This window comes from Sciurus carolinensis, unplaced genomic scaffold (genome assembly GCF_902686445.1).
Source record: "Sciurus carolinensis unplaced genomic scaffold, mSciCar1.2, whole genome shotgun sequence".
Taxonomy (NCBI): Eukaryota; Metazoa; Chordata; class Mammalia; order Rodentia; family Sciuridae; genus Sciurus; species Sciurus carolinensis.
Genome location: NW_025920190.1, coordinates 432,324 through 446,485, shown reverse-complemented (window position 1 = coordinate 446,485; position 14,162 = coordinate 432,324). Strand labels below are relative to the sequence as shown.

The 14,162-nt window shown below is 51.4% G+C and overlaps 1 protein-coding gene across 1 annotated transcript; it reads left to right on the top strand.

Annotated features, from left to right (window-relative positions):
* The first annotated feature begins 5,175 nt into the window (after nucleotides 1-5,175).
* On the top strand, nucleotides 5,176-12,523 carry Echs1 (enoyl-CoA hydratase, short chain 1). Its single transcript, XM_047537898.1, has 8 exons — nucleotides 5,176-5,333; nucleotides 6,774-6,971; nucleotides 7,379-7,506; nucleotides 8,059-8,158; nucleotides 9,204-9,308; nucleotides 9,699-9,818; nucleotides 10,941-11,008; nucleotides 12,017-12,523. The coding sequence occupies exons 1-8, from the start codon at nucleotides 5,246-5,248 to the stop codon at nucleotides 12,080-12,082; spliced, it is 873 nt and encodes a 290-aa protein (XP_047393854.1). The 5' UTR covers nucleotides 5,176-5,245; the 3' UTR covers nucleotides 12,083-12,523.
* The last annotated feature ends 1,639 nt before the right edge of the window (nucleotides 12,524-14,162 follow it).

The following is a 14,162-nucleotide window of genomic DNA, read 5'->3' as shown; positions in this document are numbered from 1 at the left end:
AATTTAGCATAAAAAGGGCAAAAACATAAAAAGGGCTGGGGATGTTGCACCCAGAAACCACTTCAGACGCAAAAACTCACACAAGAGATTTTATTAAGAAAACAGGCAGAGTGTCTCCCTGCAGGGAGAGAGAGAGAAAATGAGAGGAAAAGAGAGAGAGCATGCACACGCAAGAGAAAGAGTGAAAGGCAGGAGGAGAGAGCTTGAAAGTGAGGAAGAGAGAGAAAATGGTGGGGGAGCTATTCTTAAGTAGTTCGCAGGCTAATAACAGACCAATGACTGCTGAGAATGTTCACAGGCTGACAATCTGGACCAACGACTGCCGAGAATGTTTGCAGGTTGACAAGTGGACAAATAGCTGGCTGGGATGTTCGCAGACTGACAATCTGGGTTGTAAAATGGTGTGGGGGAGGGAGAATAATAGCAGATCTGATGCCAACAGATGTAACTCATTGATAGAGCACTTACCTAGCATATGTGAGTCCCTGGGTTTAATCCCCAGTACTGAAAGAGGAAGGAGGAAAAAAAGATTGTTTGGGATGTGCCCACCCTAGCCCTAGTGTCACCTGTTTCTCCTAGGTGGGGTTTATCTCCCTTAGAGGGGACTTCGTGCTCCCTCTACTCCAATCAAAGCAAAGCACTAGCTCTAACTCCCTCGGCACAAAGGTTGCCTGCAGGCCTGGGTTGGATGTTGAAGATTTAGCTGAGCTGAAATCCAATGGTGCCACATGCTGCTATGGTTCAGAATGCCCAGTGTCCATCCTCTGTCCTCAGCAGATTAAAATCCAAATGCCACAAACTGGCTGCAGCCTCAGGTCTCATGCATGTGCCCAAGGTGAGGACTGGTTCCTTAACTTGACTTTCTGAAATCGAGCTGCTAGTAAGGTGGCATGGCCCAGCTCTGCCCTGTGCATGGACATGTAGGACTCCTGTGTGTCCTACACTAGTGTTGGTCTCATGGCTCCAGGCAGATGACCACATCAGACTTTGATCCACCCTGGCTCAATCCCTAGACTCTTTTGTCAATCATAAAGCTACAGCATGAAGACAGGGACCACTTGCCTGGGAATCCTGCTGGTTAACCCCAGAGCAGCCTAGGGGCAGAAACTCCCTAGTCCGTTTACATCCACCGCACACCTAGACGGGAGACTTGGTGCAGTTGGGGCGATAGGAGAAAAGGCACCTAGACTGGGACAGGTGGCCTTATGGCTATGGAGAGGACACAACTCCAGTGCAGGGATAAGAGCACCATGGACCCTAAGAGGTGCACGGTGGGGATAATCAGGGTTCTTCTTGTCCTCTAGACACTGTGACCTGCACCTTGGTAATTTGTCCAGCCCCACATGTTCTAAAATAAATCTCACTAGTCCACACCCTGCTAGTCTAAGGCCACCAACTCCCCACATAGGTCACCGTGTGTCCACCAGTGGGCACACAGTCATGTGCTTTTCTTGACACTGAGGGCCTTGGTGGTGCCCTCACAGTTGATGCTACCCACATGGCTTAACCATTTTTAAAAATAGTTTTAACAACATAGAATTCATGTGCTGCCAAGGTCCAGCCCCAGCAGCGGTCAGGGGTCCTAGGTGGTCGGGAGGTGTCGGCACGGTAGAGGAACGGCAGATAGAGACACCAAGTGTTCTGAGGCTGAATCTCTATTTTTCTGCCAGCCTCTTTATACATTTTTTCTTTAGTAATGATTATATCATTTTACAGTTAGTTTAAAATTTTAAAAAACCTTCAAAAGTACAATCTATACTTCTTCTCTAAGTACACATTCTTTCTGTATGATAGCTTAGATTAAAACAACCTTATTTCCAAAATTAAGATAAATAAAAATAATAAATTTTTTTTTTAAAAAAACCTTATTTCCCAGCTAGATTAAAACAACCTTGTCCCCCAGCTAAGTTGAGGGCACCATGACCTGTTAACTTTCAAGTTCCAGAACAAATTTGTCACTATATTTTCTGTTTACTCTTACCATGAACTCCAGTGCTTAACAGTGAAAAGCTTTTACTATTATTAACAAAGGGCAAAGAAATCAACTTATAGTTAATATTTAGTCTATTCTATTCCATTTAATGGCGGACTACAATCTTATTTTGATTCTCAAAGAATTAGACTAAACATAGGAAGAACACAAATTATATTTATGACTAACCTGAATATTTTTATTATGTAAAGTATCTCTAGAATCAATTATTAAAACTAGGAAAGCAACAAAGACCGCATCCAAGCTCAGAGGAATGCCTCTTTATCCATCTATATTTAGAAATTATTATACTAAAGTAATCACAGACTCCTTTTAACTGAAGCACAGCTACAATTGTTTATTTTTATATATTTTATCTATGTATTACTACTAAATATTGTGTACTATTGTGTCCCAATACAGTAAAACCTTCCCAGTGTTCTTCCAATAAGTTTCTAATGATATATTATTAATATTAAAAAGCAACTGTACATGGAGACATGCCACACCTATGGCCCCCAAGAGGGAGGACGATCAACAGAACCATGCCAAGTGTTGAGTCCTCTACTCCAACAGAGCCGTGCCAAGTGTTGGAGTGGTGGGAAATAGATGCAGCAACGTGCCATCTCTTTGCCCATTTAAGCATACAGTTCAGTACAGACTTGTGCAACTCTGACCGGGACCAAGCTCAGAACGTCTCCATCACAACAGGGAACACCTCTGCCTTTAGCGGTCACTCCCATTGCCCACTCCCGCCAGCCCCCTGCAACCTCTAATTCCTGTTATTCTGCATGTTTCGCAGAATCAGGATCATACAAGATCAGGTCTTTGTGTCTGGTTTCTTTTACTGACAAACCTTCAAGGTCCAACCACACTGTGGTGTATATTGGTACTTCATTCCTTTTCATCCCCTAACAGTGTTCCAGTGTATGTCTTCACACGTTCGTGTGTGTTTTATCAACATAGAATTCATGTGCTGTCGGGGTCCAGCCCCAGCAGCGGTCCTAGGTGGGTGGGAGGTGTCTGCACGGTGGAGAAACAGCATACAGAGACACCAAGTGTTCTGAGGTTGAATCTCTTTTATTTTTCTGCCAGCCTTTTTATGTGTGTGTGTGTTGGTGATCCAACACAGGGCCTTGTGCATGCTGGGCAAGTGCTCCACCATTTAGCTGCACCCTTGGCCCCCAGGGTATCTTCTGGTACATTCTAATGGGTCCGTTGTACAAATCATTCATGAGTTGGTAGGCATTTGCATTGTTCCACTGTTTGGCTACCATGAGCGGTGCAGCTGTCAAGGTTCATGTACACACTCTCATGAGGCCATATGTCTTCGTCCCTCTTAGGCATGTACCTAGGAGTGGGTTTGCTGTTTAACCTTTTGACAAAATGCCAGACTGCTTTCCAAAGTGGCTGCCATTGGCCCTGGGGGTGTGGCTCAGTGGTGGAGGTTTGCCCTGCTCCCAAGGCCTTGGGTTCCATTTGCAGCACTGCAAAAAGAGGGACAAAGTGCATCCTTCCACACGCCAGCAGCCAGTGGAGGGCTGGACTCCACATCCTCCCTAGGCCTGCACTGTGGTCTTTTATTATAGCCAGCCCAGTAGGTGTGGAAGGTTCTGGTTTGTACTAACCAGTGACTAACCATGTCGAACATCTTTTCGAGGGCTTTTCAGACCCTTTTGTGTCTTTATTGGAGAAATGCCTGTTTTGATCCTTTGCCCTTTTTAGTTGGGTCATCTTTCATTACCGGGTTTAAGAGTTCATTACATATTCTAGACACAAGACCTTTACCATGTATAGGACTTGTAAAATGTTGCTCTCATTCTGTAGGCATCTTTCACTATCTTAATGGCGTCCTTTGAAACAAAACAAGGTTTTAGTTTTGCTTAATCCAATTTATGTTTCCCTTTTGCTATTTGTGCTCTTGTCCCTAAACTCCCTTACAGAGGACAGTACCCTTGACCTCAACACCAGTCCTGGGTTGTTAGAAAAACTTCTTCAGTGTTTGAGTCATATCATTTGGGTCTGTCACATGGCTTTTTACTAACCCTTAGTAAAAGTATGTGGATGATGAGTTTCCATTAATTTGAAGATTTTAAATTTTACCTCAGTCTTGAAATAAAGTGTGCTGTGTTTTAGTTCTGGTTTAAACGGAATTATTTTCTTGAAAATATGAGTCTTGTTTTTCATCTGAAGGTGATGTCTTTTCTCCACCCTAGCATTTGCAGAATCCAAGCAAGAACACAAACGAAAGAGCTGGGCGAAGTGGCGCAGGCCTGTAATCCCGGAGGCTGAGACAGGAGGACTGGGAGTTCAAAGCCAGTCTCAGCAACTGAGCAAGACCCTAAGAAAATCTGTGAGACCCTGTCTCTAAATAAGACAAAAAAGGGCTGGGGATGTGCCTCGTGGTTAAGTGCCCCTGAGTTCAATCCTGAGTACAAAACAAAACAAAAACAAATGAAGGCCCAATAATACTTCTATAAATATTTAAAACGTAATTCAAAATTATTTAATAAAAATTACAGTAATTTTTAAATTCACTAAAATCTTATCTGTATTAAAAAACAACTCCTAATGTGGTCTTCAGAAGCTGTCTGGCGCCGGTTCCGCGCCTCGAACGCGTTCAGTCTGGACCTACAGCGGTGCTTTTCGCGGCGGCAGTCACTGTTATCCCGTGACCCGCGGTCGCCCAGCGCCCCGCGGTGGGCTGCGCGAGTCCGAGGACCTCCGGAATAGCTGGAGGGCCTCGGTGGCCCGGAACCGGGCGAGCGCACTGCCTCCCTCGGGAAGGCCGACCGCGGCAGTCGCCCACACCCTCCTCACGCAGCTGGGAGGTGGGGCAGTGGCCCGCACAGCGGCACCCGCGCAACCGCACCGCGACGGGCGGCCTCGGCTCGCCCCGCCCCCGGCCCGCCCCGCCCCCGGCCTCGGCTCGCCCCGCCCCCCGCCTCGGCTCGCCCCGCCCCCACCTCCACCCCGCCCCCGGCCCGCCCCGCCCCCGCCCCCGGCCTCGGCTCGCCCCGCCCCCCCGCCTCGGCTCGCCCCGCCCCCACCCCCACCCCGCCCCCGGCCCGCCCCGCCCCCGGCCTCGGCTCGCCCCGCCCCCACCCCCCACCCCGGCCTCGGCTCCTACCTTCGTAACCCCGGCCTCGGCTCTCACCCCGCGACCCGGGCCGCGGCCCGCCCACCCGGCCCCAGCCCGGCGCGCCCCCTTCCGCTTCCGGCTGGCTTAGCAGGACCCAGAAGCTCGCAGGCGGGGCGAGTAGTTCCGGCGCCATGGCCGCCCTCCGCGCTCTGCTGCTGGGTGTCCGCGGCCGGCTGCAGCTACCTGCCCGCTGCCCCACGCTGCGGCCCTTCGCCTCGGGTGAGTGCGGGCCGAACGGGGGTTCGATGGCCCGCCCCCCGGCCCGCACCCCCACTTGATCTTGGACTTCCCCGCCTGGCCCGCATCCCCGTCCTCACCCCCAGATCTCTGCCCGACTAGACCACCGCCTGACCTCGGGCCCGTTCTCCAGACTCTTGATTTTTAACTCCCTCTCGAGCCCCCCCATCCCGGCTGCCCCTTAGCCCGTCCTGACCCCTACCCACACCCCCCAGTTTGATCTCGGACGTCCTCATTTCCCCTGACCTTGGGCTTCTTTACCCCTCTCTTGGACCCATCCCCACCCATCCCCCAATTCTCGGCCTCCAGATTGACCCTAGCTACATCACTCTAACTTTCCTGACCCTGGTACCTCCAGGAGGTCATGTCCAGGCTCTGGGTGAGTCACTACTGCTTCTCAACTCCTGTGCCTAGGCTCAGCCAGGACGTGTGACCTACTAGGCACTTGGATGTTGGTTGTGAAGTCCCACGTGTGTTTCTATAGCTTCAGGAGCACATGTGGTTCCTGTTGAACAAGTCGGCCTGGGAATTGAAAGGCAGGCACCACTTGTCTCAGGGCCTCCTGTCCAGGCCTAGTGTCCATTCCTCTTCCCTGAGCCTGTCCTTAAGTCCATCCGCTCAGGAATGCCCTTGCTTATACCCAGTTTCCTCCCACAGCCGGTGGACAGTCCTCTCCTTTCCTCCCACTCCTTCACCTTGCCTGGGCTCTCCCGTAGATAGCACCTCTCCAGTATTGCATTCTTGGCCATGCCCCAGGCTGGGGTCCTCCTGCACCCTGTATGCCCAGTTAACTATACAGTGTTGGATATGGTTGGCTGCACCCCAGTTTTTGGCTGTCCACTTCTGCACTCCAGCCTGGAGCTGGCAGTCGTTCCTGGGTTTCTTAGTGGCAGACATGTTGCTGCTCAACATTCACATGTGAAGACTAGGTACAGCCCACTGGTGGAGCACTTGCCTAGATGTACAAGACCTGGCTTTCATCCCCAGCACCACACACATACAAAAGGGCCCTCACCCATGATATTTCTGTCACTCACCTGCGTGTCCATAGGACAGGTACTGTGTAAGGGGACTGACTGCCCATCGTCAGGCTTTCCATCTTCCTCTCAAGTCCACTGACTGCTCCCTACATGTCTGAGCTGTCTGCCCCTCTGTCCTTTGCCTCTATCTCCTGCCAGCCTGTCCACCCTGCATGGGCAGAGCCTTGTCCTGCTCTCCTCTGGTGGCCATTTGTTGTGAGAAGGCATTTTCCTTTCCCTGGTGCCAACTTCAGGGGAACTGATCAGGCATATTGGAAGGGGCAGCTGTGTTCTGTGCTGGGGATTTTCTTTAACTTAAGGAAACATTCAAATAGAGTGGTGGGAGCTGCAGGCTGAGTCTTTGACACCTGCGTGACAGAGATCGTTTACCCTCTTGCCCTAGGAGCTAACTTTGAGTACATCATCACAGAAAAAAAGGGGAAGAATAGCAACGTGGGGTTGATCCGACTGAACCGCCCCAAAGCACTCAACGCCCTTTGCAACGGCTTGATTGAGGAGCTCAATCAGGCACTAGAGACCTTTGAGGAAGACCCCACTGTGGGTGCCATCGTGCTCACTGGCGGGGATAAGGCATTTGCAGGTATGCTGGCAGCAGTGGTGGCAGATGCGGGGGATGCTCATTCCCTGTGGGAAGCAGCAAGGCAGACTGGCCCCTTGGTGTTGGCAGTTGTCTTAGGATCTACCCAGATGAGCTGCTTGGATGAACAGCAGTCTGTTGAACATTGAACTGTGCTTCACTAGCAGAAGGCAGCATGTTCAAAGTGACTCAGGTCTTTACCAGCCAGGTTAAGTGCTCACAGACAAGTCTGGCCTTCTCTTAAGTTTATCAGGCAGGCATCTTTGGCCTGCCCTGTGGCCCCTCTGCATTGACTGTTCCCTGTTTCCAGGGCCTGACATAGTCCATGGGATAACCATTTATGGGTTTAGGGTACAGGATTAGCAGAGTCTCTGCTGTCTGATGACTAGAGCCTCTTTTTCCACTTGTAGCTGGAGCTGACATCAAAGAAATGCAGAGCCGGACATTCCAGGACTGTTACTCTAGCAAGTTCTTAAGCCACTGGGACCAGCTGACTCGGGTCAAGAAACCAGTCATTGCCGCTGTCAATGGTTATGCTGTGAGTATGGGCATCAAGAATCTGCTCCTGCCGGTGGTTGAGGGGTCTTGCTTATGATCCTTAGCTTGAAAAGGCATTGCATGTCTGAGTGAGGAATAGTAATCATCTGCATCCACTTTGTTTTGTGGATGCTCAGCTGCTGGTTCTTTCCAAATTGGTTAATGGGTTTTTCTGTATTCATCTAATGCTGTCTGACCTAAGCTGCACCTGAGAAGGTGCCACCTCTTCTGCTGGACGCTTCAGGGCACCTGGCATGGACTGTGGGGAAGCCACATGGTCATGGTGTTAATTTAATGAAGCATCTTCCATGTACGCCACATCATCCACGTCCACATCCTCTGTGTCCTCAGAGCTGAGAATACTTGTTGTCCACACTTTGCAGAAGAGTCTGCGCTCCCAGTGAGCAGAGCTAACTTTGTAGATAAGTCATCCCAACACATAACTAACTTTATGCTGTAAGATTAATCTTTGCAATGGAAAAAATCAGTAGGAAGACTTCAGTTTTCTGCCTGGACTCCCCTGGCACAACTGCTGCTGAACACTATCTTGCAGCTTGGCGGGGGCTGTGAGCTTGCTATGATGTGTGACATCATCTACGCCGGTGAGCAAGCCCAGTTTGGACAGCCAGAAATCCTGCTGGGGACCATCCCAGGTGAGAGCACAGCGATCCAGCAGGCATTCTGCAGGTGGTGCTTCAAGGCTGGCCATGCCTTGGGGCCTACAGCTTGCATCCAACCAAAAGCCCCAAAGAGACAGCCCCATGTCAGATTATTGGTTCCTTTGTGGATCAGCACATGAAGAACAAAGTGGACATAACAGAGCTCAGAGTGCAGTACTGGGGCCCCGGTCCATGTTTGGCTCCTGTGGTTACAACCTTACCCACTTCTGATGACATCAGACCTTGTGACTCTGGCTCCCAGCCACAGTGGTTCTTTCCTGCTTGTGATCCGTACCTGAAGTGGATCCTGATAGGATAGGCTTGGAGAGAAAACAGTGACCGTAGACTGATGCCAGGAAGTCTGTCCCACATGACCCCAGCCGGTCCATTCCCATGTCACTGGTCACAGCAAGTCACATGGCTTTACCAAGTTCAGCACAGCCAGGAGTTTGGACCTCCTCATTCCCCTGCCTGGGAGGGAGCTGGGGTATTGGGCAAAGAGCAACTCTATCCATCTGCAGGGGTCCACTGGTAGACCTCTGGGTTCAGCTGGGCAGTTTTTGAGGCTTGTGCTGCAAGCTTCATGCATTTTCAGGGTCTGCCCTGGAGAGGCAGCAGTTGTTAGGGATCCAGCATGTGGAGTCAGGGAAAGCTGGAAGTTTCTAGAATATTGGTGAACACCTGAGGAGAACCCACAGATGTTGTGCAACACTGTCCTGAGATTGGGGGCCTGAGCTTGGAAAGGGGCCTGCCCTGAGGTTCTGAGCCCTGTTTGTCCCACTGGCCGACCACTCGTTCTGCCTGACCCCTAGTTGGGCCTCATCTTAGGCCTTGTCTTTAGCCCCATAAACGTGAGCAGCATATCTGTGATTATTTCTTCTCTCTCTTTTTTTTTTTTTTTTTTGTGGTACTGGGGATGAAACCTAGGGCTTTGTATATGCTGAGCACACGCTTTTGCTGGGTTCACCCCAGCCCTTTTATTATTCTTGACCTCATGTGCCATGGAGCCAGCTATGATTCACAGCCCCTATCCCTGCAGGTGCAGGGGGCACCCAGAGACTCACCCGTGCAGTCGGCAAGTCCCTGGCAATGGAGATGGTCCTCACTGGTGACCGCATCTCAGCTCAGGATGCCAAGCAAGCAGGTGGGGCAGGGCTACCCTCGGGAGCTGGGTGGAGACTCAGGCTACATCAGGTGTCCTGGGGGTAATTGGCACCAGAGCTGTTGGGTCCTCACAATCTAGGAGGCTGACCATTTGGGGTTTTATGTCTTGAAATATTCTATATACAAGAGAGTGACAACATACTCTCAGGTTCAGGAAGACTAGCACAGCGTCCCACTTCCTATAGAACCATGTAGGCTGTGGAAATCTAGACCCCTGCAGGCCAGCCCTTTCCCTGCCGTTGGTGGCCACAGTTCACCTTCCTCCTCTCTCTGCCCTTTGCTGCTGTGGGCAACCCGACTGGGTGTCCTTGGACTCAAGCAGTGAATCTCTGCTGTATCTACACATCACTCACTACTTTTTTTGTTGTAGGTCTTGTGAGCAAAATTTTTCCTGTTGAAACATTGGTTGAAGAAGCCATCCAGTGTGCAGAAAAAATTGCCAGCAATTCCAAAATTATAGCAGCCATGGCCAAGGAGTCTGTGAATGCAGGTAGGTTCTACAGGAAGAGAGTAGAGGATCCCAGGCCGTAGCAATGGAGGGGCAAGGCTCTGAATGGCTGCAGATTAGCCTGTCCTGGGCAGCAACAGCAGGGTTCTCAGGGCTGTGATTCTGCCATTAGAGTTCTGGCTCCTGGTCTCTCAGGCTGTGGAGACGTTCCGAATGTTCTTTAGTCTTAGGGCCTGAGAACTGGCCAGGCCTGGGAGGTGATGGTGATGCAGCACCAGGTACGGAAGGAAGAAGCCAAGAAAGGAGCCCAGTCCCAGGGTCCAGCTGGTCTGTGGCTCTTGGGAAGGCCTGGTCTCCCCTGCGGGGCCCAGGCTGTGGGGTCCTCTCAGAGGCCGACCCCGAGAGCAACTGTGAGCCCGGAGTAGACTTTGCACTACTGGGTCCGGATGCGTTCAGTTTTCTCTCTGCCGGCAAAGCGGTCTGGCCTCCCTCCACAGAACTGCTTGAGTCTGGATATGACAGTCCATCTCGGCATTCAGAATGAGACTGCCTTTGCTCACTGTAGTGACCTGTTAGAGTCAGCCCATGGCAGGGGGTGTGACCCAGGGAGACCCCCAGCCTCTGTGATCCTTGTACCACCTCCAGAGAGAACTTGGCTCCAGGTTGCTGTTGGCCTTAGACAGATGTGCTAGAGTTCAAGGAGCCAGCATGTGAGGGTGCTGGGGAGCTGATACCTTGGTCAGGGTTGTAGCTGAAGGCACTTCCCTCCAAGTGTTTGGACAGCAGCACACCTGTGTCCTCCTCTGAAAACAAGGACCTCAAATGAGTTCCAGAGCAGAGGGCACTCCTGGTGTCTGCTCACTTTCTCCTGATTTTCCTCCTTAATCATTTCTCTGTGCTTTGGGTTCCTTGGCCACTCAGATGCTCACAGTTGGATGACCTGACCTTTTGGCTTTCCTTCAGTTCCTCATGCCACCATCGAGGGACGTTCAGGAGGCCTGGGGGAGCAGTTTGTTCAGCTGGGGCCATACAGGGAGGCCTGCACAGAGCCGGGCCTCCTGGCACTCCCGAGTCAGGTTTCTCTTGGGTTCACAAGCGCTACAAGGACAGTCTGTGTTCCCACATGCAGCATCTGAGTTCATGACTCCAGGGTTTCTCTTCTAGCCTTTGAAATGACATTAACAGAAGGAAATAAACTGGAGAAGAAACTCTTCTATTCCACCTTCGCCACCGTGAGTAAACAGTGTTTTGCTGAGAGTTACGTGTGTTCCACTTACAGAAGCAGCTGGGAATTCTTCAGATTTTATTAGTAACTACCATTTCCTTTTGGTCGAACGGTTAGAACCTGCTGGCTGGACCAGACTTGTTCTATCACTGGGCCTTGCTTTTAGCAAGAAAGTACAGTGTGTGAGGTCAGAAGAATGGAGAACTCCCCAGGGTCACTTCCCACTGCACAGTCTCCTGTAAATTGCACCTTAAGCAGCACCTTCTAGCTAGGCAGGTGGGCAGCACCTGGCTCCCAGCTGCTCTGGAGGATCTCTGGAGTGCTGGGCAACATAGACCCTTCTCAAAAATAAATGGATGTTTAAAAAATTAAATATTTCACCCATATTTTCCCTAGATCATTTCACTTATTTGGAACGTGATTCAGATGTATTGTACTAACTCTAATTCTCCACTTTTGAGCAATATCTCTAGGATTTTTGCCAGTAACTTAAAGGAAATTATCTTCTAATTGCCATTGTAGTTCACCTTTTTTATTATCAGAAAGTCATATCGAGGTGTTTTATGAAAGATTTAAAATGGTTTTGGCTCCTAAGGAAATGGTGAAGGTGCTTACGTGTGTGCACACATCAAAGGAGGGGCAGGCGCAGGGCTCCGCGGGTCCTGCTCTGTGCCCCAGAGCATGCTGCTGATACAGACCCTGCCCTGCTGATCTGTGCCAAGGTGGCCAGAGGTCACCTCTGAGGCTTTCTGAGGTGTGACCACCCTGCACTCACATGGGTAGTTCCCGAGACACTGTTGCCTGGGGTACAAACCTCCTCCCTTGTCTGAGGCCTATTGGTCAGGAATTCTGTCCTTCCCAGGCTGCAGGCGGACCTGCTGTAGACACCCTCCCTGCCCCATGAGTGTGCATAGCAGACAGGGACAGCAGCAAGAGCAGCCCTGAGACCCCACAGGTGCCAGCAGGATTTGAGGGCAGATGCGTGCATCACCTCTGCTGACCTCCTTTCTTGCAGGATGACCGGAGAGAAGGCATGGCTGCGTTTGTGGAAAAGAGGAAGGCCAGCTTCAAAGACCAGTGAGACCCAGCTGCCTGGTCTCAACCTCCATGGAGAGAGAACTGCAGGCTGTCAGCTTAGAAGCAAATAGATCACCTCCTTGGAAAGGTAGCCCAAGCCACATGCCGTTCTCGCTGACGGCTGTGGGCCGTGGTCACCCCCTGACCCTTCGCAGCACAGCCGGCCACCTTCACCCAGCCATTAGCAGAATCACCTGTGTTCTGACCGGAGCACGTTTTTTAAGTCAAAGGTCCTGCTGAGGAAGCTTCAGCACATCCAGCCCCTCCGTCACCTCAGGAGCTGAGGTGCTTGCTTGGCTGTCACTGTGCTGTGCTGGGGTGGAGGTAGGCGTCTGTCCTGTGCTCGCAGCTGCTGGACGTGGCTGCTCAGAGGGAGATGTTGCTGTCGCTGCTTTTGAAAGAATCATGATTAAAGTGACTACTTCAGATTACTTCTGCCTTTTTATCATCTCTAGAGGGCGAATATTCTATAAATTAGTTTCTTTTTTTTTTTAACTTTCTTCATTGTAAATGAAAGCACTCAAACAAAACAGAATTCCATAAGGCAAGCCATCCCCATGCCGTGTCCCAGATGTCTGGCTGCTGTGAACAGTTGGTTTTGCAGCCTCCTTGGGATTTTTCTGTGCCCAAACATGCACACAGGCTTAGGTGTGGAGTCTGGCCTGTGGGCACCACACACGTGTGCACAGCCTCTGGGCGTCTCCCACGTGGGCGTCCCAGGGGCCTTGACACGAGTTGCATTGTTTCCCTGAGCGTGCACGCGTCCCCTCGGGGAGCAGCTGTCACCGCCATCCCTCTCCAGGACACACCTTCCTAACTGAAGTCGCCCCAGCCCAGGCTCCACCCCTCGGACTGGCCACTGCGGGTGCTTTGTGGGAGTGAGTAGCACCCTGTTCATTCACCCTGCTGTCATTTCATTAAGCACAATGCAGTGAACTCACCGTTTTGTGTCCCCCTAAAATTCTGACGGGTATCCTAACCTGCAGGGTGGTGGTGCTAGGATTAGGAGCCTTATGAATGGGGTTGGGGTACCTACAAGAGGCCCAGGGAGCTCTCTCACCCCCTGCCTCATTTGGGAGGGCGCTGCATCGACCAGGAAGTGCGCCCCCCAATCCCTTGCGCTTGAAATGCAGCCTCCTGAGCTCTGAGGATCTTTGTGGACCTGCCCAGTCATGGACTGTTCTGCAGCCTGAGCCGAGGCAGTAGGGTGTCCTGGGTGCGTCTCTGTAGCACCTGCCCACTGCACTCGGATGCTGCCTTCAGAGGCCCGGCGTGCTGTGCTGTGGATGCGTCGTACACACTCGCCTGGTGATGCATATGTATTTGTATTTGAGACGAAGTTCTGGGCTCAAGTCATCCTGCCTCAGCCTCCCGAGTAGCTGAGACTGCAGGTGCACACCACTGCCCAGCCAGGCAATGGGTTTTTATTCTCCAGTTCCTTCCCGTAAGGACCACCACAGATGATGGCATGGCGGTGACCTCCTTGTACCAACCCATCATTTCAGTGGGACACAGGCCCTCACTTGTACTCAGCACTTCTCTGAGAGACCCTAGAGGTCAGGTTGATGGGGGCATTTGCTTCAAATGCATGTTCTCAGAGCTGGACTAGAACCTGACCGAGGTCCTGGTTTCCTCAGTCCTTACAGTGCCTGCTGGTTCCTGAAGCACAGAGAGAAACTGGGCTAGGAAGGCCTGACATGCTTGGTGCTGCTTGCCAGGTGTGGAGACCTAGCCCACAGGGGTGGGAGAGCTACCCTGAGGGACGGGCTTCCATCAGAGTTCCTTTGATGGTTGCAGACTCTGGGAGCAGAGTCTTGGCTTGGATTGCTGTGCAGTCTCTGGCACCTAGAAGGGCTCAGTGTGCTGACCTGAAACCACTCCCCTCCACCAAGCATCCCATTCCCACACACTAGCTCTCCACTTCGAACTTCTCAAGCAAATGTCTTATGAGAGAGTTGACCATCCTGGAGCCTGGATGACCTCCCGTCCTATGGTCTGGAGGCCTAAGGTAACAGTGGCTGTCCCAGGTCACGGGCTCATAAGCCTTAGGGAATCCTCAGACCTGCCAAGGAGAGGCTGAGAAA

What these genes read in the sequence shown, in the direction of transcription:
- Echs1 (XM_047537898.1), top strand. Translation starts at nt 5,246, where the DNA reads ATGGCCGCCCTCCGCGCTCTGCTGCTGGGTGTCCGCGGCCGGCTGCAG. An exon ending in CGGGGATAAGGCATTTGCAG is followed by an intron (nt 6,972 to 7,378) that starts GTATGCTGGCAG and finishes TTCCACTTGTAG; the next exon opens with CTGGAGCTGACATCAAAGAA. An exon ending in TCAGGATGCCAAGCAAGCAG is followed by an intron (nt 9,309 to 9,698) that starts GTGGGGCAGGGC and finishes TTTTTGTTGTAG; the next exon opens with GTCTTGTGAGCAAAATTTTT.